The 21,097-nt window shown below is 40.4% G+C and overlaps 1 protein-coding gene across 1 annotated transcript in view; it reads right to left on the reverse strand.

Moving 5' to 3' along the window:
- The window catches only part of capn1 (calpain 1), a 29,398-nt gene extending 8,786 nt beyond the window's left edge, over positions 1–20,612 (reverse strand). The window contains exons 1-6 of the mRNA XM_069672593.1: positions 20,513–20,612; positions 16,357–16,998; positions 13,575–13,644; positions 10,679–10,797; positions 3,182–3,315; positions 1,683–1,851 (exon numbers count right to left, since the gene is read on the reverse strand). Coding sequence (XP_069528694.1) covers positions 1,683–1,851; positions 3,182–3,315; positions 10,679–10,797; positions 13,575–13,644; positions 16,357–16,614 — 750 coding nt within the window. The 5' untranslated portion in view covers positions 16,615–16,998; positions 20,513–20,612. The remainder of the gene's footprint in view (positions 1–1,682; positions 1,852–3,181; positions 3,316–10,678; positions 10,798–13,574; positions 13,645–16,356; positions 16,999–20,512) is intronic.
- Between the last annotated feature and the right edge of the window lie 485 nt (positions 20,613–21,097).

The following is a 21,097-nucleotide window of genomic DNA, read 5'->3' on the forward strand; positions in this document are numbered from 1 at the left end:
AGACATTAAAACGACTCAAAAGAGAAATGCAAACTGTGAATGGGACTGAAGTTCTCCAGCTGTATTGGCACATTTATCTCCCCAAACAGAGCAGCAGAGGGAAGGCAAACAAGAAGAGACGAGACAGGCAGACAGACAGAGTTCAAGCGCCTCTGACCGCAAACATCCGCTTCACTGACATATCCTTGAAAATTACACTGACCTCCTGCCAGCTCCAACCCTTGTAAGGCAAGTTATATAATCTTCATTGCCCTCTCCAGGTGTCCTCTCAGATCAAATTGCAAATGTACTTTGGTTATTTTTCTTTAATAAGTCAGTAAAATCCATGAAATTACTGTAATTTGTATGTCTCTGGTTTATCGTGTAAATCCTACACATTTTTTTTACTTTAATGTCCTGGGATTTGATCTACAACTGACCTTTGACCTCTCCTTGAAGGGGTCAAGCAAAGGCATTTCAGTCAGTAAGCAATAGTCTCATATTAAATACTTTTCAATCATCGAGGATGTTAAGCTAAAGTGCCCTCATGGATGCCGCTATAGTAGATAAAACATGGTAAACTGCCCTCTCAGGTGCCCTTCCAATGGATAAAATGTTATGAAGTGCCCTCTGGGTGCCCTTCCAGTACATAAATGATACGTTGGAAAACTGGCGGGCCTCCACACACTCCTATGTGTGAGACAGTGTGCCCTCATGGGATGCCTCTATGGTTGAAAATGCCCCTGTTGTTGTTTTTGCTGGTGCCTTTTTTATTTTTTTGCCCCTGCCCATCAAACAGCCTGAGTACACAGCTGAGCCTAGGGAATAATGATAGTAACACATGATGGTAACGCAGGAATGCAACAAGTTACTTTTAAGAGTAACGTTACCCAACACTGGTGTACACATTGTAGTGTGCTGCAGATACTGCTGAGAGTATAGAGTACGAGCACTGTCTGCAGGACAAACTATGCAATAACAGCATCTCTAAATCACCCAAAGCATTGTTTTCTATACTATATGTGCTGTAAAATAAGTTTTATATTGGCACATATTCAAAAAAATACTGATATATCTATGATATCAGCCACTAATATCAGCTGATTGTTCTATCTGTGATATCGGCCTCTCATATCGGCTGTCTGATATACCTGTGATATCGGCCTCTAATATTGGCCGACTGATCTATCTGTGATATTGGCCGACTGATATATCTATGATATCGGCCACTAATATTGGCCGACTGATATATCTGTGATATCGGTCTCTAATATCAGCCGACTAACATATCTGTGATATCGGCAACTAATATTGGCCAACTGATATATCTGTAATATCGGCCACTAATATTGTCCGACTGATATATCTGTGATTTCGGCCTCTAATATCAGCCGAATAACATATCTGTGATATTGGCCACTAATATTGGCCGACTGATATATCTGTGATATCGGCCTCTAATATTGGCCGACTGATATATCTGTGATATCGGCCTCAAATATCAGCTGACTATCTGTGATATCGGCCTCTAATATCAGCCAACTGATATCTGTCAAGTTCTCAAATAAAGACTGGAAAAAAACACCTCTGACTTTGATACTTAAGGCCAAGTAAGGATTAGACTAAATCAATAATCTGTGACAAATCTGTGTAAATATCCCATTAGCTCGTGTCAAAGTGTGCATGAGTGTCGCAGTACTGACGTCTATGGAGCAGCCCAGCAGCGAGCCCCTATCGATGGCCCTGCTGATGATGCTGTAGAGGTCGGAGGGGGCTTTCCCCAGCTCGAACATCTCCGTCACACCGCCTGTGAAGTCCTCAAAGCCCTCTGACGTGCTGCCGCCTGACAGGGCCTCATAACAGCCGTTCAGTCTAGGAAACAACAACAGATACAAGAGGCTTATGTTGAGAGGTATAAAGTAAAGGAGCAGGCCTTAAATGGAGGTCTAAGACAGAGAAAAATCCTGCATAGGTTCATATAAATGTCAATGTTGTAATGACTACCATATAAGAACATGTACCTCCAGAGCGTAACAATGCATAAATCTTCCTGTTTCTTCTCTGCTCTCCAACTTGAGAAGCCCTCTTTACTTCTCACACACAAAACTTTACACAATTTGAGACCAGCAGCTGTCCACTGAAGCAGCTGGAGTCTCAAGTTGCATTATATTTCCCGCAAGAGCTTAAAATGTTCATGAATTGTGTTACTAACACAGATTTTCCACATCTGTTTGCACAAAATTAGCTGCAGCCTGAACGTCATCTAAACTGAGTAAACCCATTTTTATTGGGTCATGTTTATCAGTCATAGGAGCGTAATGACAACTATACATTTGTAAAAGAATAAGAAAATAAATGTTGAAATATGAAAATAAATAAATTAAGTAAAATATTTAATAAAAATAAATGCTTTTTAAAATGTATTGGTTAATTTATTTCTGTACATATAAAAATAAATAAATGAAACAAATTTTTAAAAAAATCAGAAATAATAATATAGAGGCATAAAATCATTTTTTTTTTAAAAATGAAAAAAAAAATATATATATATGTCTCTAAAGAAATAAATGAAAAAATACATGTGAAAATAAATTAAAATGCTTATCATTATTATTTAGTTTCTTAATACATCCTCACTTATTTTTCCTTATTTTAACAGATTTTTATTTACCTATTTATTATTTTATTAATTCCTCTTTATATGTCCAGATTTATTTTCTATGCACTTACAGATTTATTTATCTATGACTTCCTATTTTACATCCTGGTGGATTTACCATAAATACAAGCTGCTTACTGGAATAGACAAAAAGTTCACTTGAGCCTCACATGCAGGATTAAAAATAGCACATGTAGGCTCAAATACCTCCTGCTTTCAAAGTATCACATTTTCAAACTAATCGAAAGTGTCAACACGAGGCAGAACATGATCAGTCTGAGGCACAAAAACAGAGCCCGATGTAGGAACAAACCGGAAAAGTATCTGTAGGTCAAATTGTTAGCTTTAAACTGTATCCATCTGTTTTGATTCACTCTATCTTTAAAGTCAAGTAGCTTTGTAATGTGCTGTTTATGGCCAGGTGTCCCTCGAAAAAAGAGATTGTAATGTCAAGGGACTTCAAAAGATTAAGTAAAAGAAAAACAAATTAATTAATAATCAGGAAGTTGATCATAAATGTCCCGGTCTCTCTGTCAGTCTTACTTAGCGTAGGCCTTTTCCAGCAGCGCGCTCCAGAACTCTGTTCCCTCTGCTGAGTGGACAAACAGCAGCTTCCCATCCTTCACTGGCAGCCGGTCGTCGATCACCACATCCAACCACTCGCCAAACTGCCAGAACTGCAAGAAAAGACAGTAGAGGACATTAATATTACAACTCATCTCACATGGTTATATAAAAAAGTGTTATAAATGAGACATGCAGGATATGAGGTAATATCAGCAGGAAGGTAGGTGGTCATTTATCAAACTCAAGAGGATTAAATGAAAAGAAATGCATGGTTATATTTATTTCTATGGTGGATATACATTTTAATAAAATGAGGATAGTAAGCTAAACTGGCACGTGTTAAGAAAAAGCACAGGAAACAAAAACTATTCAACATCTCCAAATCAGTCCTGCAAGTAAATCATTTACAGGCCAATTTGCAAGTATCCACCTTGTTTACTTTCATTTGATATGCCAAAATGATCAATCAGGTGGCAAAACAAGAGTTTTTATTGCATCAGGTGTGAATTGGTGTATTGTTGTGTTGGGTTCTTCTGCCCTCTGTTGGCCAGCAGAGGGCAGAAGAAACCAACACATCATACAGCGCGATAAAGAGCCCACAGGCAGAACTGTTTGAAATAGGGTCAAAATGAGCTTTCTGTTGTTGTTACCGAGTAACACAACCAAGAAACACGCTTCAAATATGGAAAACATGACAGATTATTTATCTGAGTGTTACTGAGAGTCCAAAGATTCAAGTTTACTGCCAATTTAACAGTACTGAAGAGGAGTTTACCCAAATGAAACCAAAAAACTCACATACTTTAACTAAACTGAGGCATAAAAATTAACGATAAAACTAAATTCTAATGTAGTTACAAAGCCTTTAAACAATAATAAAAAGGTCTTTTTGTGATGAACTACCATGTGACCTTCATATTTATCTTGCAGCGTGCCTGATGTTCTGGCATCGAAGTGTAAATTACATTCTGGTAATGTGACATGGCTTCAAAGGGAGGTCTCATAGATCAGTGGTTAGCCTCAGGACCCACCACCACCGACCCAAATTTCAGAAATGTATCAACCACTGAAATGTATTTACAGATGGTGTATGTGAGATGAAACAAAACATCACAGTATGTCAACTTGACAAAACACAACAGTGTAATAGTGGCGCAAAATGACCAGCAGGTGGCAGTGCATAAGATTAAAATATTCCCTCTATTTATTCAATTAGCAGCGTTTGTTCAACAGAAATAAACTAAAAAAGTGCAACATAAAATCAACTGCTGTCCGGCTCATACAGTTTCAAGAATGTAACTGTTGCTAGGATTACCCAATCAGTGGACACGTGTGAATGAACTACACTACTACTGCACACACTTCATATGAAACCCATGTTCCTTCAGAATAAAAGCGCAGCACAGACTTTTTGTCACAACTTTTTTTTCTGCAACCCACTGAAAACAGCTCCACGACCCACTTTTGGGTCCCGACCCACCAGTTGAAAACCACAGTCATAGAGTAGACTACATCAACACAAAACCTAAAAATCTCTTTCTTTCCTTGTAGTACTGGACTAAACCATCTCTAAAATTCTATTGACACCCAAAAACATATAAGATTGGTGAAAATAGCTCCAACAGTGGATATTATTTTATCCTGATAATGACATGTTGAGGCATAGGTCCTTATATTAGCTTGTGTGAAGTAACGGAAATGCCTAAAATGTTCTGATAACATCATTTAAAAGTCCCTGAAATAATACTTTTATCTACTTCTACTAAACAGTACCCTACATAATATTCATTATGGCTGCAACTACTGTTTTAGAGCCAAAAACATGAACTATTTTCAGGCAGATTATCTTGCAACATAGCTAACAACAACAGCGCTATGCTAGCAGAGAATGTAACGTTAGCCAAAGCATAATGTCAGTCAGAGTTTTATAACCACACATTTTAAGGCTGTATTTTTTTTAAATTAGGAGTTAAGATAACTAAAACTAGTAAAAACACAACATAAAGGAGTCTCACTCTAGAAATCAGAGTCTCTTTTACGCTATCAGTGACACAAGAAGGAGAGGCAGCTAGCTAAACTGCTGCTAACGTTAGCTCAGCTTGTTTGAAGGTTAGCTTTCGTTAAGTGTGCTTTATCAGGCAGTATAACAGAGATAGCAATCATATCACATCCAGACAGGGTTAGTAGTATACAGCTGTTAATAAAAGCTGTTGATAAATTATTTATATATTCTTTATATCACACTGGTGTTTGAGGTATTATTTGGAAAATATACCCAAGTCGAGGTACTAGAGTCAGTGTTTGATAGGGATAAAATCTTTTGAGAGCTTATGCGGAAAACACAAACAACAAACTGAGAAACCGGTTGTCCTCAAACAGAAAACCTTGAGGCGGTAACACAATAATCCTCATGCAAAGCAGAGCTCTTAGTGAAGTAATACTCTGTTGTGGAGGAAGAAATATTTCTCTGTCAAAGTAATTTAAATTGGGACGAAGAACCAGGAGGGGAGGAAGTTGCAGGATTGTCATTTGGCAAATGAAAGGCCCACAGCTGTGTGAGTGAGTGTGTGTTCATGTATGTGGGAATATACAGACAGCGTTTACTGCAGTGTGCAGAGCAGGAAGATAGATTGATGGAAGGATTGTGCATGCCCTGCAGAGCTGGATCCTCCTCTGGGAGGAGCTGTGTCACAATATGGCTGACTGAAGAAGACACACACACACACAGACACACGCCGCTGGCTAGCACACACATTTCAAAGCGATGTGGGAGCGACACCCCGCCTCACCGAGGGAAACGAGCTCTTAACACATCTGTGTCATGACTCGCAGTCACCAGCCATTACAGCTTGAGAAATAAACCCCCAATTCAGTTTTGAATATGCACTAAAATAAGAATGTGCTGAAGGATTCTGCCCCAGTTAACGGTTTCATTTGTTTCCGAATGAGATGGCTGAGATTGCCTGGTTTATAATTCATTCTCCCTCCTTTTGTCTGCCTGCCTCAGTCTCCCTCCCTTCTCTTCCCCGCTCCTCAAACCAATTAAGATCCCCACCGCTGGCACTTATAATTACATTGTGGGGTGACTCATCCAGGTCTGCAGTAATTCATCCACAGGCTTAAAGGATCCAAACTGATACAAAGGGGAATCCCTGCAAGACTTGACGGTGCAGAAAAGCCGAGAACAGAGAGTGGGAAACATGCTTGGGCAGAGGAAAAACTGCAAGTAATGGAAACATACAAGCACAAGAATCTGTTGGCTGCTGTACAAACACAATGAGGAAAGGCTTAAACAAAGACTCATGCAGGCAGAGCAGGAAAAGGGGACGATGAAAGTAGGTCAATTGTTTGCTAAATGGAAGCAGCCACATGTATTTATGAGTCGTGTAGCTTTAATGTGCATACATTAAACACATGCATGCATTTAGAGCGAATTAAAGTATCGTGTCCACTCATTCTAGCAGAAGGAGCAATTGTGTGCATGTGAAGAATGGTGTAAAAATGAGCACAGCATCTCTGGGAATAACGAGTAAAAAGGGGGTAAAATATCAGGCGGTCGATATATGGACGAAATGTATCTAAAAAGCAAAGATTAATACGTGCCGAGCTGAGATTAGGCATTTTATTTATGTGTGTGTCTGATTACGTATTTATTGATTGCTTGATATCAGATGAGTCAGCACGGCAGCCTCCAAGTTTTCTTTCTCAAGGACGCTTCATAAAAGTGCCAACACAAATGTTTGATTTATGTTGGCTAATCATGTAGGGTTCACACAAAGATGTTCATAATATTACGTACCCAAACCTTCATCCTTGTGTGTGTTTGTGTGCTTGTATCTGGTATAATAGCTTCCATGACTGAGCATTCATGCTAGCATAGGTGATTCTTTGCATACATGTGAAGCCGGTTCTCATTGGTCAGAGGCCAAACACGTCAAAATAGAAGCTAGCCTGTAGCTTGCTGTTTTGATCTGGCGTTAACTTCAGAAGACGTAGCATGACGGGCTTCAGCCATGAGACCAGGGTCCGTTTTCCATTTGAAACAAATGGCCATTGTTCACTTTTAAGAGGCGGAGTTACGCAACGTCTGTGCGTTACTTACAGAGTGTCATTACATTCTTACGTTAGTTGGCATTTGTACATTAGCTACGTCATTTGTGGTGCGTTATGAAACGATCATTAGTTACCTTACTAGCTTAGATATGTTAGCACTTTTTCAACCCAAATAATCTTAATAAACCATCTGTTCATGATTGTTACACGTCCAAAAGTCATAATAGGCACATGTTGCAAATCTAGCCCCATGTTGCTTCTCAGTATCAGTAGCTTTACTGCTTTATTTTGGAAGTCTAACCAGACTGCATATTAATTATTGCTAACTTGAGCCCTGCATGTGTAAAACTGACACTATCAGGGTACCCATAGCTTCATATTTTGACACCTTGGGCCGCAGAGCAAGCGCCTTTAAAAATGTTTGGGAGTGACAGCATGTTGACATGTGCATGTATGTGTTTGTTCTACATTGCAGGTCCTTTGCCAGGAATATAATATGTGCCTTTGATCTGTGAGAGCTTCCCCTCTGCTCCCTGTTTCGCTTCCTCGTTCCCTCTCTCTCTCCCTCTCTCTCTCTGCTCCTTGGCGGGCTGACAGTCTGCTTGGCACAGCACTCGCTGCGTCAAAGAGGACAGCCGCCTCAGCTCACAGTGCTCTGTGACGAAGCAGGGTGAGATGGTGGAGAATCATTCATAACAAAACATGTCCCTGCCATGGCTTCTTCATTGTTAAGGGCGATATAAGACAAAATATCAGTCGTGACATATTGAAATCCTCCCTTCTTGTTTTCTCCAGCTTTTCAGGCAGCACTTCAGAACATGAAAGGTTTCTTTTAGGGGTTAACAGCCGCACCTGCTCTGCAGGCAGGCTGATGTAAGATCAGAGGGGGGAGCACTCACACACAGACGAGGACACACTCAGGCACAGATAATGAGGCATGAGAGATCACAGGACACACAGCGTACTGTTCACAAAGATCCACTGCAGTTTAATATGCTCTGCTCTGATGTTTCTATTGTTTCAGATGTCTCGTCTTTAATTTACGGCATTACTGCCTTTGCATAATTACTCTTGTATGACAACAAATGAGTTTAAATGCTTTTACCTGTAACAGGTTTAAGTAGAATCTTTTTGAAGCAGTTTTAGGAAGAAGTTCATTCTTTAAATGTACATTTGTTTCACTTTTCTTTGATCCGTCCTACCGTCCTACTTCATCAGCATTGACTCAGAAATGCTAACATTTAGTAGGCTAGCAAAAAAGGAGGGATGGGTCATGAATATCAAATATCCGAATAGTCATTAATTTATTTAAAAAAGTCTAAAGCGACTATTATCTCATCTTAAAAATATTTTTTTTCCCATTGTCTTTACGCGTGCCTGGTTGTAATGTGGTACTACCGCCAGATGGTGGCTGTAGCGCATCTGAAAGCTGTTTGCTAACCACCATTAAATAACAAGAGAAGAAGAAAGCATTAGTGCCAGGTGCTGGTAAATCTTTGAATAATAGTAGCATAGTTTCCAGTGAATATCGAATAGTATGTTGCTTGGAATGCTCTACAAAAACGTTTAACATGGGACCCAATGGGGGCTGACTCACTCTTGGAGCCAGCCTCAAGTGGCCACTATAGGAACTGCAGTTTTTGGCACTACTCCATTTTTCCAGCCTGGATGTTGCCGCTTCATGCACATCCACAAAATCTCAGTGTTATACCAAAATAAACCTTTGTTGGGTAAATTTAGAGCTTTTTTACTGAGCAAAATCACCTCCTCGTGCAAAACTGTGCAAATATTACCAGTAAGTGTATGAGAGCTCTGATTCCAGTGTGTGCGTACTTTTGCATTCATTTTGGTTGTATATACACTTTATTCAAACTTTATTCATACTGAGCTGAATGCATCACTGTTCACCTGCTCAGCGGCTGCAGAATAAAGGGTTTATGGTCAGACACACCTATGTCACTGCAACTAGTTGAGTGTGTGTAGTGTGTGTGGAGAATTTGGTTTTGTGTACAAAGCAAAGTTCAGCCGATAAAGCAGTCAGTCTGCCAGAGGCTTGCACTTTTAAGAGAGAATAAATCCGACGTTTATTTTGTATTTATGCCACAACGCAGCAGGGCTGCTCCTTCAGGAGGAGACGTGGACATACAGCTGGGAACATTAGCTGATGTTATATTTTTACTTTTTAAGCACTTAAATGAGGGATCATAGTTTGACTGGTAAAGAAATGGGCGTTGGTTACTTTAGGGGAGTGAGCTTAAATCCTCCCAGGTAGGGTTTATAGATTGACTGATGGGGTGTGGATCAGAGAGGGTAGTTATCTTGGATGACTCAGAGTGGCTTAGTTTACTACTTCACTGGTTCAACATATTAAGTGTGAGAAAAATTAGGGATTTTTTTAACTGTAAATAATGCTAAGCTACTCCACAGAGTGAAATATGAAGCTTGAAATGAGCATATAACCCCCCCCTTTAATGACCTGCTGCTCATTAGCCGACAGCATGAATGCCTGTAGCTGTATTATTAAATCAATCAGTTGGTGCTCTTGGCAGAAATAAATGAAGGTGTTGTGTCTTCATCTGACATACTTTCAAAACAGAAATGACATCATGCATCCGACCACAACAGGAAATCATCAACATCTGTATTCCATCCCCTGAACAAGGCACTAGTTTGCTTGTAATGGATCACTTTAAAGTTGAACCCAGCTACAAACCAAAGTGGAAGAAGTAATCTCTCACACTTTAGTTAGAACTAAAGAAAGTACAGTTTGCACAACCGGTGGTGCTCACAGGAACAGTACAGGAAATGACATAACAGGAAGGGTTGTGGCAGAAACGACCGCAATGCAGTGAGCTGGCAACAAACTGCAGGTGGCCATTCGCTTACTACTATCCACATTTAGTGTAAATATAAAGAAAATACGACAAAGATAATCCTCTACCATGATGTGAGTATAAGTTTGCAACAATAGAGCCCAACAAGATAAACAGTGGGGAGTGCAATGTCTCCTTTAGGTGCCATTAAAGCGTTGCAGAAGAAGAGGACGCCCTTGAAAGAGCACCAATCAAACCACAAAACAATGTGAGAAAGCAAAGGAAGTATGGCCATATTGAAATATGTGTGTTTGTTTAAGGTACTTGCCCTAAAATAGCCTCGATTGTAGAATGTTTTTTATACAAAATGATCTCACAGTTCAAATAATCCAGATAAGGCGATCATGTAATTATTGCATGGGGCCTGAGTTCAGTCAGCAAGTATCCTGGCCAACGCTGAGTGAGGCAAATGCTGAATCAATGTACAAAAGCTTCATTGAGTCATAGTCTCCAAAGTGCGTGACGTGTCAGCTGTGTTTGTTGTGCCTCCACCTTGAGACATACAGTATATTGAACATGTAAATACAGGTAGTGGAGCTGTGGTCACCTGGAAGTGAAAGATGCCGATGTAGCCCTGCCCGAAGCCCTGCCCGTGAGGAACCACCCTGTGGAGGAGGTTGTCGTTTAAGGTCAGCGAGGCGATGGCTGCCAGCAGCCAGCAGTCACCTGAGGACACACACAGACACATGAAAAGTTTATTATTACGCTCTGCATTCCCAAAGCTTTTACTCATTATATCTTATATTTTCTGTTTCTTCTCCCTGAAATAAGTTCTTGCTCTCTAAAAAGAAAATCCATTCATGCCGGTGAGATAAACTGGAATGCACTCAAAGGGAAGACACTCATAAAAGTGGAATTCACCCGTTGACAGCTCAGGCGAGAGTCTGGAGCTATGTTTGAACAAGCTTTGCCCTCTGGGAAATGGGAGAGGCACTTGTTCCACTGGACTTAAGAGAGGGGCTGACACTAACACAGCACACTGGATTCGAGCTGTTTCTGCTATGATATATCTACAGGACAGGAACACCTCGACAGTTTGATCTTCCTTTGCACAGTTTTGGGCCTGAGTATTTGATCTTAATGATCTCGTCAGAAAACAAATCAGTAGTCTTTGTTGTGTTATCTGCACTTCTAAGAGTCAGCTCCAAATGTGAGGCAATAGTCGCTGTTTTCTTGAGTAGTTCCACATTTTGTCTGATCTTCTCTCATGTCTGTGAATCAGTTCTTTTTAGTTCATTTATATGACTCTTATTACTACTTTCTGTTTCATTCTAGCTCATGTTACACCTACTTTTCAGTACCAAAGGTAATCACACTTTAAGCACATTACGTTTCACTCCTTTTTAAAATTCATTATATTTTGTGTGAATTGTTCCTGACAGCAGCCGGTGGGTCGACTAACAGATAACCCCCGCGACAGATAGAAACCACTTAGACACGGTTCACTTTGGCTGTACAACAAAGTGAAGCATTATGTTTTCTGGCTCAACATTTTTGAGGGTTATTGTTTTTGCGATTCAGCCGCCCCTCCGGGAGCGACGGGGCTGGTTTTTAGTTTTGCATTTTGCGACGAAGGAAGTGGCTTCCTGCTCTGCCTGATCTGCTCAAACACAGGGAGAACGTCGGCCTTGTTTACAGATGTGAGGCAGAGGGAAACAAAGCATGAATTATAAATGCAGCTCTGTGTGGAGCAGGAAACGTCTCAGGCTATGAAGTGTTACTGGGGCAGCTGAATGGACTCTCTCTGTCAGGATGTCCATCTCCATCTATCGCTCGCTGATTCAGCTCGCCCTTTGGGCATTTTCAGTCTAACTGTAGGTAACCTGCCATGTTGACTAAAGCGCTCTTATTTACACAAGGAAGTAGCTTTATTGACATAGATACAACTGGAATTAGTTAATGGTTGGAATAATCCTTGTAGGTTCAAAATGAGGTCAGGTAAGGAGTACGACTCAGTCTTAGGCTCTGGAGAGAAGCTTCCTCAAGTCCCCCTAAAAACGAATAACCCCCAGTGATGTCACAACCTACAATCTACATTAGACAAACTGGTTCTTTAGAAGAGACTAGGAAGTATTGATTAGGTATTTTTTGCCTCTAGTACTTTGCCTCGTGGGTTTCTTTCTTAATTCCATGGTGTAATACTAAATAGCATGAGTGCACCTTTAAAGGATTTCTCATCATTTGAAGGAAGGCTATTGGCTTAAAGGTGGTATGCTAACAAGTTTGACTAGACAACAACAAGATAGTAAGCATTTAAGTTAAGTCTTGGGATTGAAATGTGGGACTATTTCTTGGTCTTTCACGTTGATCACCTGGAGTCGTGTCTTTCCAGTGTGCATGCTAATCCAACATAGCTCCCAGCCAAGAAAGGGTCCCGCCAACAACCCGATGTAAAAGTACAAATTATTGTTAATATAGTTTGTTTTTTGTTTGGATTCAACAAACAAGCTATAGTGGGCAAATTCCAGTCGAGCCAGGCTAGCTGTTTTCCCTTGCGTCCACTCCGTATGCTAAGCTAAGCTAACCTTTTCTTGGCTACCTGTATAACTCTCGACACAAAGGCATAAATGTCAACTATTTCTTTAAGGAGGGGGTATTCTGCTGTTTCACATGTTAAGACATATATGTAATATTGCAATGTTCAATGTTCAAACGAAAAGTTTCAAATCTGTAGGTCACAATATGTTGGCGTAATCCCCAGGCTTCTCAGCTCAGTCTGCAGGCTGCTGTGAACGCCAAATTTCACACCGTTTTTTCTACACGCTGCACTTTGTGATGTCACAAAGAGCTGGCCAATTAGAAGAATGCAGGCTTGTAGGGACGGGGTTTGTTAAAGGGACAGAGCTGACTGAGTCGTTTCAGGCAGAGGCTGTATGAGGGCCTGCACAGAGCACCGGTGTGAGAAAATTTTGTTTTTTTAAACTGTAAATTATGCTAAGCTACTCCACAGGTATCACAGAGTGAAATATGAAGCTTGAAATTAGCATAACACCCCCCCTTTTAGATACAGTATATCAGTTTTTAACTTTTCCCCAGAGCAGACATTTTAAAGTATTACAGCAATAAAAGCACAACTGGTGCTAAAAACATTGAACTGAAGCAGCTTTCATTGATATCATCTTAAACCAGAGCTCCTCTACTCTGAAATTTCCTTTGTGAAAAACAACCATTAACCCAGCCATTGTAAAGGTTTAGCGTATTTCTCATGGACATGTCATTCGTGGTTCTCAGTGAAGAGGAAAGCTTCACTATGTCCTACATCTCCCAGTTACACCCGGGCTTGGCTCTCCTCCAGTCAATCACATGCTTGTTTTGGCTTCTGCCGACATTTTTTCACGAAGAAGTTCTCCCAGACTAAATCTAAAATATTTCTCTCTGTTCCCTTCTTCTAATAGCAGAATCATTCAGTAATAAAATTTGGGAATTCCTGTGATTGGACTCACCCAGAGCTCCCTGACAGATGTCTGTGCGAGTAGCTCCGTCTACGATGAACTCAGGCCGCTTGCAGAACTCCTGCCAGGTGCACACAGACACAAAACAAGTTAGTTTGCTTGCATTTGATACTCATTTTACAAACATGTTACATTTACTCTTTCTCACGCTGTCTGTTGGGGCTTAATCCATTGAGGTGGCACAATACATGGTTTATACAGGTTTCAACAAGTGGGAATGAATTTGAAAAACTCCACATTGCCTGTTCTTTTAAGAATGACTTCTGACACGAAAACTTTTAAACTGAGAAAAAAAATGTTTGTGGGATTAAGTTGGTACCTCACTAGTCTTACAAAATAAATGTTGTATGTTAAAACATAAATTTAGAAAAAAGATAACATAACATAACATAAACACCAGTTTAGTGATTTATCTGAGACACGGTGGTGTGGCATTGGATGATTTAAATCTTAGCGAAGCAGCTAGCAAAGCAAAGTCTTCTTATTTAAAGTTTAATGTGTATTCAAAAATATAAAAATAAGACATTACAGTTAACAATCTTGATAATACAGTTTACTTTCAATATTTCCTGTCAAGCAGACATGCATTAATACCCCAAAGAGCTAGCCACTTAAGTTTTGGGTCTGGTTGAAGCTAGCGTAGAAATCTGGTTACCACATGTCTAACTTCTGAGAAGCTAAAGTTGTTTGACAAGAAAAGACTCCAAAAACCACAATGTCTGCTCTCTGTTCCTTTAGTTACACCCACAGAGTAACACAAACAGTACTGTATATAAGCCTTTACAAGTTTTGAAATTGTTCTAAGGGTTATTTTTTAACTTCTGACTTAGCTAGGCTAGCTTCTTGCAGCTGGTAGTCTTTGTGTTAAGCTAACATTGTTGCGTTAAGCTAACATCTTTGTGTTAAGCTCACATTTTTGTTTGTTGTGTACTGAATAAAACATCTTAATCTCAGCAAACAAGTACAAAGCTTGATCTATTAGCTGATTCACGGATGGATAATTAAAAAGCAACATTTTGCTAATCGATTAACTGTTTAAGTCTTTTTTAAGCTAACATGCCAATTAGCTTGTGCCAAAAATGTCAACATGGGCTACTTTTCGTTGTCTTTTCTACTTGAAACTTGAATTTAAACTATATTTTCAAAATGTTAGGCCTCTCTTCCTAACACAAGATTATTTAGGGACACACAGAAAAGAAGCAATAATCATTTGAGGAACACAAAGTTGCTTTCCAGTGTTTTTTGTTTTCCAGTTTGCTTCTTAAACCATCTTCTGCTCAGCATGTTGAGCGTGAGAAACCCCGCGTGGAGCTATAAAAAGAAATAGCTATTCCATTTATCACCCTGCCCCGCAGACACACACACACAGTTACACACAAACTAATAGATACATGGTTGAATTCACAGAAACACTAGGCAACACACACACAGGCTCAAATTGTCTCCTTTCAGACTCACATAGAGCACAGATTTTTTGGGAAATGTGAACCCCATGAACCCTCTTGTGCAGCGTAAATATTACAGATCCCGTGGTGCAGGCGAGCACATGCATTATAAAACACAAGACTTTTTGGAGAGAGGCATTAGGGCTGCATGTCACACACACACGACATACACATGTTAGCACACAGTGGTTCTCGCACAGTCAAATGGAAGCTGCAAGAGGAGCTAAGAGGATGCAGTCACGCTGATGATCACGACCCCGAGAGCTTTTAAGATCTCGACTTGTCTCCCCGCTGCTCTATCACAAGACTGACAACAGCGACCTGACACGGCATGTGCGAAGAGAGAGTGCTGTCTTCAAGGCTGCCGTGATAACACCTAATGAAGACGGTACTATTTTCTTCTCTGGTGTCATACACGGCTACAGGGAGCACTGTGGGTTTATTTATAACATAGTGAGCAGTGATGGGGGAGATGCGTCGAAGAAAATATTACAGCACGTAATTAAGTATCTTGAAGGAACAGTGCCAGGTATTTCAGCTGCTGCATTCAAGTGCGGGAAGGATGCTAACATAGACACTGATCATACAGGGAGCACTGTAGTAAAATACTCTAATTGCTACAAAATTAGACTTTGAATATAAAACAATAACAGATAATAATATATACATTTTATGGCTTCTTGCGTTAAAAAAGCTGGCGCTCGTTTGAATGTTTGAGCTTTTTAAACGGCACTTGAACACACCAACTAAGGCTTCTAAAACAAACAAAATGGCTCAGAGCGGTACAGAATCCGGTGAGATCCGGTGGATCTTCTAAAAAATCTTCAGGTCTGCAGTCTACATTTCAAACCTGACGATTTTGAACGTGACATGACATCGGAGGCGGGCATCCTAGATTGAGGAAGTGTAGTTTAGCGAGTTCCCTGGCCTCCACCAGATGACGGCGAACTGGCCCTTTAAGCAAGAATACGTCTAAATTTGTGCTAAAATTGGGTCTAGAATTCTAAAAATGCACCATAATATCTCCTAAGTATTCCTCACTAAGAATGGCGTTGTCATTCATGCTTTGACAGAGGACTCTACTAGCCTCTGTAAGGTTTGTTTAGCATGCTTTTTTTGCAGCTTTTAAAGCACAGACCTCACTTATTATATGTTCAATGGTCCTACAAGCTTCTATAAAGATGTTACTGACTCAAGGGCCGGCATGTTAACACTTTAGAATGAGCTGACTGCAATCAACAAGTCACTTTTTAGCTGATCTGTTTGCAAAATTCTCCTGCTATCCCAGCTAAGATACATCATTCTCTGACCCCCCCTTTCTTTCCTACCGTGGGCCTCATCCAGCGGACTCCTTGGGTCTTTGACGATCTTGGTCCGAGCTCTTCGAATCCCAGAGAAGACGCAGCACAAGGGAACAAACTATCCTCAAACAGCCTCCCGCTCTGGAGGCTTTGCGCTCTCAGTGAACCGTAGTCCTGACCCAGGAACTTCACAGCGTTGTGGTTCTGTCCCAGACCATCATCACGATCCCACTGGCTCCTCAACTTGGCGGCCATGCCTGTTGCTGAGTAAATGGGCTGCTCCATGCTGAGCTTGTGGAGTTAAGAGCGTAGGGTGGAAACTCTCTTTTTGTTGAATGATACAAAAAGACACTTTATGAGGCAATCGTAGTAAATGTGATAGAAGGTGGTTATCGCTTCAAGGGCTCAATCATAAATCAAAATGAAACATGTGCAGCCATTAAAAAGCTGTTAAATATTGATGGGACCAGGCTGCTTGCTTGCGGTACTTGTGGTTCTGCTGTAGCTGGATGCTTCGAATCCAATAACAAGCACAATTCCAGGGGCTCAAACTGAACGCTTTAAACGTTTAGGAGAGAGATGTCCTCCTCAAAGCGAGGGTTCTTTTCTTCCAGATGCCAACAGGAGTGTAAGGTGTCAGTCCTTCCCTTGTCCCGCCAACAGCTAAACCTTAAAAGAAAGAAGTGCAAAATGAGATACAGCAAACTGAAAGTATGCAGAGATGCACATCCATACATATTTCTATACCTGTATGCAGGACAAACAAACGCAGCAGCTGTATACACCCTCTGTACAAGGTATAAAAGGCAAATGGGCCCTCCCTAGTTCTTTTCACTCAACCATATACACACATGCTCACTATGCATAGCAAAGGGATTAGTCACAATGGGCATATCAGCGCTACTTTTACTGTGTGGTCCTGAAAGTGTACACAGTGTCACTCGTATCAGAGTTAAATCATAATAGCGTTTAACAACGTGGAGGTCGTCGCTCTTTGCGTGCGAGTGGTGTGTTTGATGTGCGAAGGGCTGACAGAGAGTGTGGTTTTCAGCGACTCCTGACGCACAATGAAGGCAGCAGCAAGCAAAAGCTCTCTGATACTCTTTAATTAAGCAGAGGAAGTGTAAACTGTCATTAGCGCCACCGAAACCGCTGACAGAACTGGAGCTACGTGAAGTGAGTTCATCTAAGTCCGCCTGTCTTTGTAGTACTCGCTCTGCTTCTTTCAGGTTTATTTTTAACATCACTCCCTTATTTATTTATTTATTTATTTCAGCTCTGTCTCTTTTTTTATTTGACAGCTACAACCATCCACTATCCAAACCAAACACCCTTCCTGTCTCGAGGCTCGGCTGTCAGTCACAACAGAAGCAGAAAGGAGTTTAGTGCTCATTGGCTTGGAGAGTGCAGTAGAGCCCTGTTACTGTTTCCACTGCTCACTGTGAACCACACCCATTAAAAAAATGGCCCAGTGCACTGAAAAATGTTCCAGCTAGCAGAGCCAGAAGACAGAACATGTAGCTACAACAACAGGTTTCCACATCTGTAACAGAATTTAACTGACTTGTTTTACAGTGTGAAATCTTGTAAGTAAGTTTTACACTTGAACTGCTGCTAGTGAGAGTTGTACACAAACTACTACAACAAGAAAGAGAACTCCAATTATCATCACAGCTGCTAGGCTACTGAAGCTACTAGCTAGCTAGCAAGGCAAGAACTACTACTTGTAGTATCTACTACTACTAATATCTACAACTATATTTACTGTTGTTATAACTAAAACTACTAAAGACACTTTTGGTACAATCAAGTGTAAAAATTCAATAATTTTCTGTTACAAAATGTGACAAAGGTAGCATTTACTATCATACACTTGAGGCTAAAGCTAGCTAGCACTGAATTTCTGGCCAGATGTGAACTCTTCTTATTGTTTTATCAAGTTGTTTCTGAAAAACTACCAATTGGCCTTTCATTTTTTATTTATGTGAAGTCCTTGTTGACTAAATGTGTTTTCATTTTTCTAAATACTGCATCAAAAAGAAATCCTTCGGTGATAATCAATAACTACAGGAGGACACTTCCCAATCTAACCAGACGTCTGAGGATGACTCCCTTTGTTACGGTTGTAAGACAGACTGTTTGCCTTAATCTGAGCGTCGAGTTTGTTTCTTTTTCTTTGGATTTTCACTTCTTGTTGAAGTTGTATCTGTAGTCATCCATCTTTTCTTTGTTTGTTCAGCCATAGTAGATTACTGTTTACTCGCGACACTTGCAGAGAGCGGAGAAGCAGCCGCTTAGCTCCGCCTACCCTCTCTGGCAGACCAACCACTGCTGGCTGATGGAAAACGCGTCACTAACTGGGCGCCGCTTGGGATTTTTTTCCGCTAATGTCGCCACAGACATCCAGTCTGTAATACTGCAAATGCAAAGGCTTTCATCAGAGACTTAACAGACATTTATTTACATTAAATTTTTTGATATTATTACTTTAAATTAAAATTTCAACCAACTAACTTTAATGAGAAACGCTTTAACTCCTCAACTAAGTTCAGTTCAAGTGTTCAGCGGAGGTCAATGATATTTCAGCAATACGTTTAGCCTTTAAATTCTGCTTTATTAAGTTGTTTTTTTAAATAAAAATTTGTACCATACTGAAACAGACTGTTTATTTCTAAGAAACATTATCATCTATGTTTGATGAATGTACTTGTTCTGACAAATGTATCATAATGCTAAGTTAAAATGTCACCACACTTGTCCGAGGATATTCCTCCAAAAACAAATGACTACTACTACCAACAACACAAAAACATGCACACCATTTGGTATCTTTTAGACCAGCTGCATGTTATCGGGGCGCACTCTGCCCCCATGTGAGTCCGATCTGGCTGTGATGAATATTTCATTCCTCCTTGCAAGTGAAATACACTCACAGATATCCTCCACCTCAGTGCAGGTAGTGACATCTATGAGAAATGACAAGCTGTCGACTGCATGTCCAGACACATAAGAAAGAGGCCTCGAGGCTTTTTCACCAGCAGCTATAGTCCAACAACATGGAGCTGAATTACAGTACAGAAAAATATTCAAGATTCTGATGGAGCTAATTGAATATTTCCTCCATAACAGACCGTATGCAACCACCAGAATCATATACTGTGTCATTATCAGCTGATGTAATGTAAAGATATGGGTCATAAAGACAGAGATAATAGGTCATATGGGTAAACAGAAGTCCCACACAGCTTTTCAAACGCCAATACAGTATGTTTCACTACTCCTTTTCTGCTGATTCGTGTCCGCGTCTTACGTGCCAGTGGTTTTCTTCCTTCCTCACGACACAGTTTCATGCTGATTATAACTCCTGTGGATGTGCGAGGTGTTGTGTTGAGTTGTGCTGTGGGTAAGCATTCTGGCTGCCCCCGGGTGTATTTCTGCATGGCAGGGTTATATATTCCAACACTGTGAAATAAAATATCCAAAGTGTTCGCTATAAAGCCATGGAGAAAATAGACCTGCATTGCAACGAGACACGCACAGTGTCCGATGAGGAAATAAATGCTGACTCTTGTAGCGATCTTAATCAAAGTAGGATGTTGAAAACAGGCTGTGTATGAAGATAACAATCAATATACTTGGAGTGGTGTAATTATAGTGAATATTGGTTTCAATTTATTTCAAAGCATATCCTCGTGCTTATTACATTTTTAGAAGGGCATATGTCTCACACAGATAAGCATGCAGTCCCGATCGTAGTTGCGGTCCCTGCAGGAGCTCCAGCTGTCAATCTGTAACTTTTTAAAGTTGACCAACGCGAACAGCTGGGCGAAACATTTCGTCCGCCTCCCTCTCAACAAAGATAATATCCGCATACATGGATCGGGGAGAAATGCAAACACGAGCAACATATTTCTCGCAAGTTATAGCGCAACATTGACACGGTGCTGTGGTGTTGTGAAAGTTGTACGAGGCTGATCTTTCGCGAGGAGTTTCTCCTGCGCGATTTGTCACAGTTTTCCACAATAAGGCAGTTTACTAACATCTTGTTGTCTTCATGTAAGAAAAAGTTCAAGCTAGGATGTCAAAAGCATTTTAACCTTAACTTTACCGGTTTTAAATCTTCTTGCAGCGCGACACAACCTGTTAAGTGACACCAGTGTCGATGAAGGAATTTTATATTTACCTTGCCGGTTCCTTGAAAAGGCAGTTATTTAAACATTCAATATGTTACTTGGCTTTCTCTTCTCCTTTCCATGTTTAGTGGAGGTTCGTCCCCTCCCCTGCTCTCTATCAGCGGTTATGATTTAGAAACGCCCTACTGCCTCTGCTCTGATATATTGGAACTAATGTGTACCTCACAGTGCGCCTGCGCAGTGTGGAAACCCGAGAGTGCTCTGTGGCATTATTCGCCCCTCATTTCATTAGATTAACGTAAAGAAACAGTTTTTTTTAGCTGTGAATACGTTTTAAAAACGCCCCCCACTTAACAGTTGGCGTTTTAACGTGATTTTACTGCGGAAAATGCAGCATTTTAAAGCTCCCGTGAGGAACTTTCTTTACTTTAATGTACCTCGTTAGTGCGACGTAAAGCGGCAGAATGTGGAATGTCAGAAGGGTCACAATTCTTCTTTGTTTCGGGCGGTTAGTAAACGTCAATAGACATTTAATAAGTGTCCTTAAAATTGATAATAACACTTATTTACTTTTTTTTACTTGTAAAAATTTGAAGGATTAATACTTAAAATTAAAAATCTTCCTCCTACATTAG

This window comes from Semicossyphus pulcher, unplaced genomic scaffold (genome assembly GCF_022749685.1).
Source record: "Semicossyphus pulcher isolate SPU_LCO1_2020_fin unplaced genomic scaffold, fSemPul1.0.p SCAF_21, whole genome shotgun sequence".
Taxonomy (NCBI): Eukaryota; Metazoa; Chordata; class Actinopteri; order Labriformes; family Labridae; genus Semicossyphus; species Semicossyphus pulcher.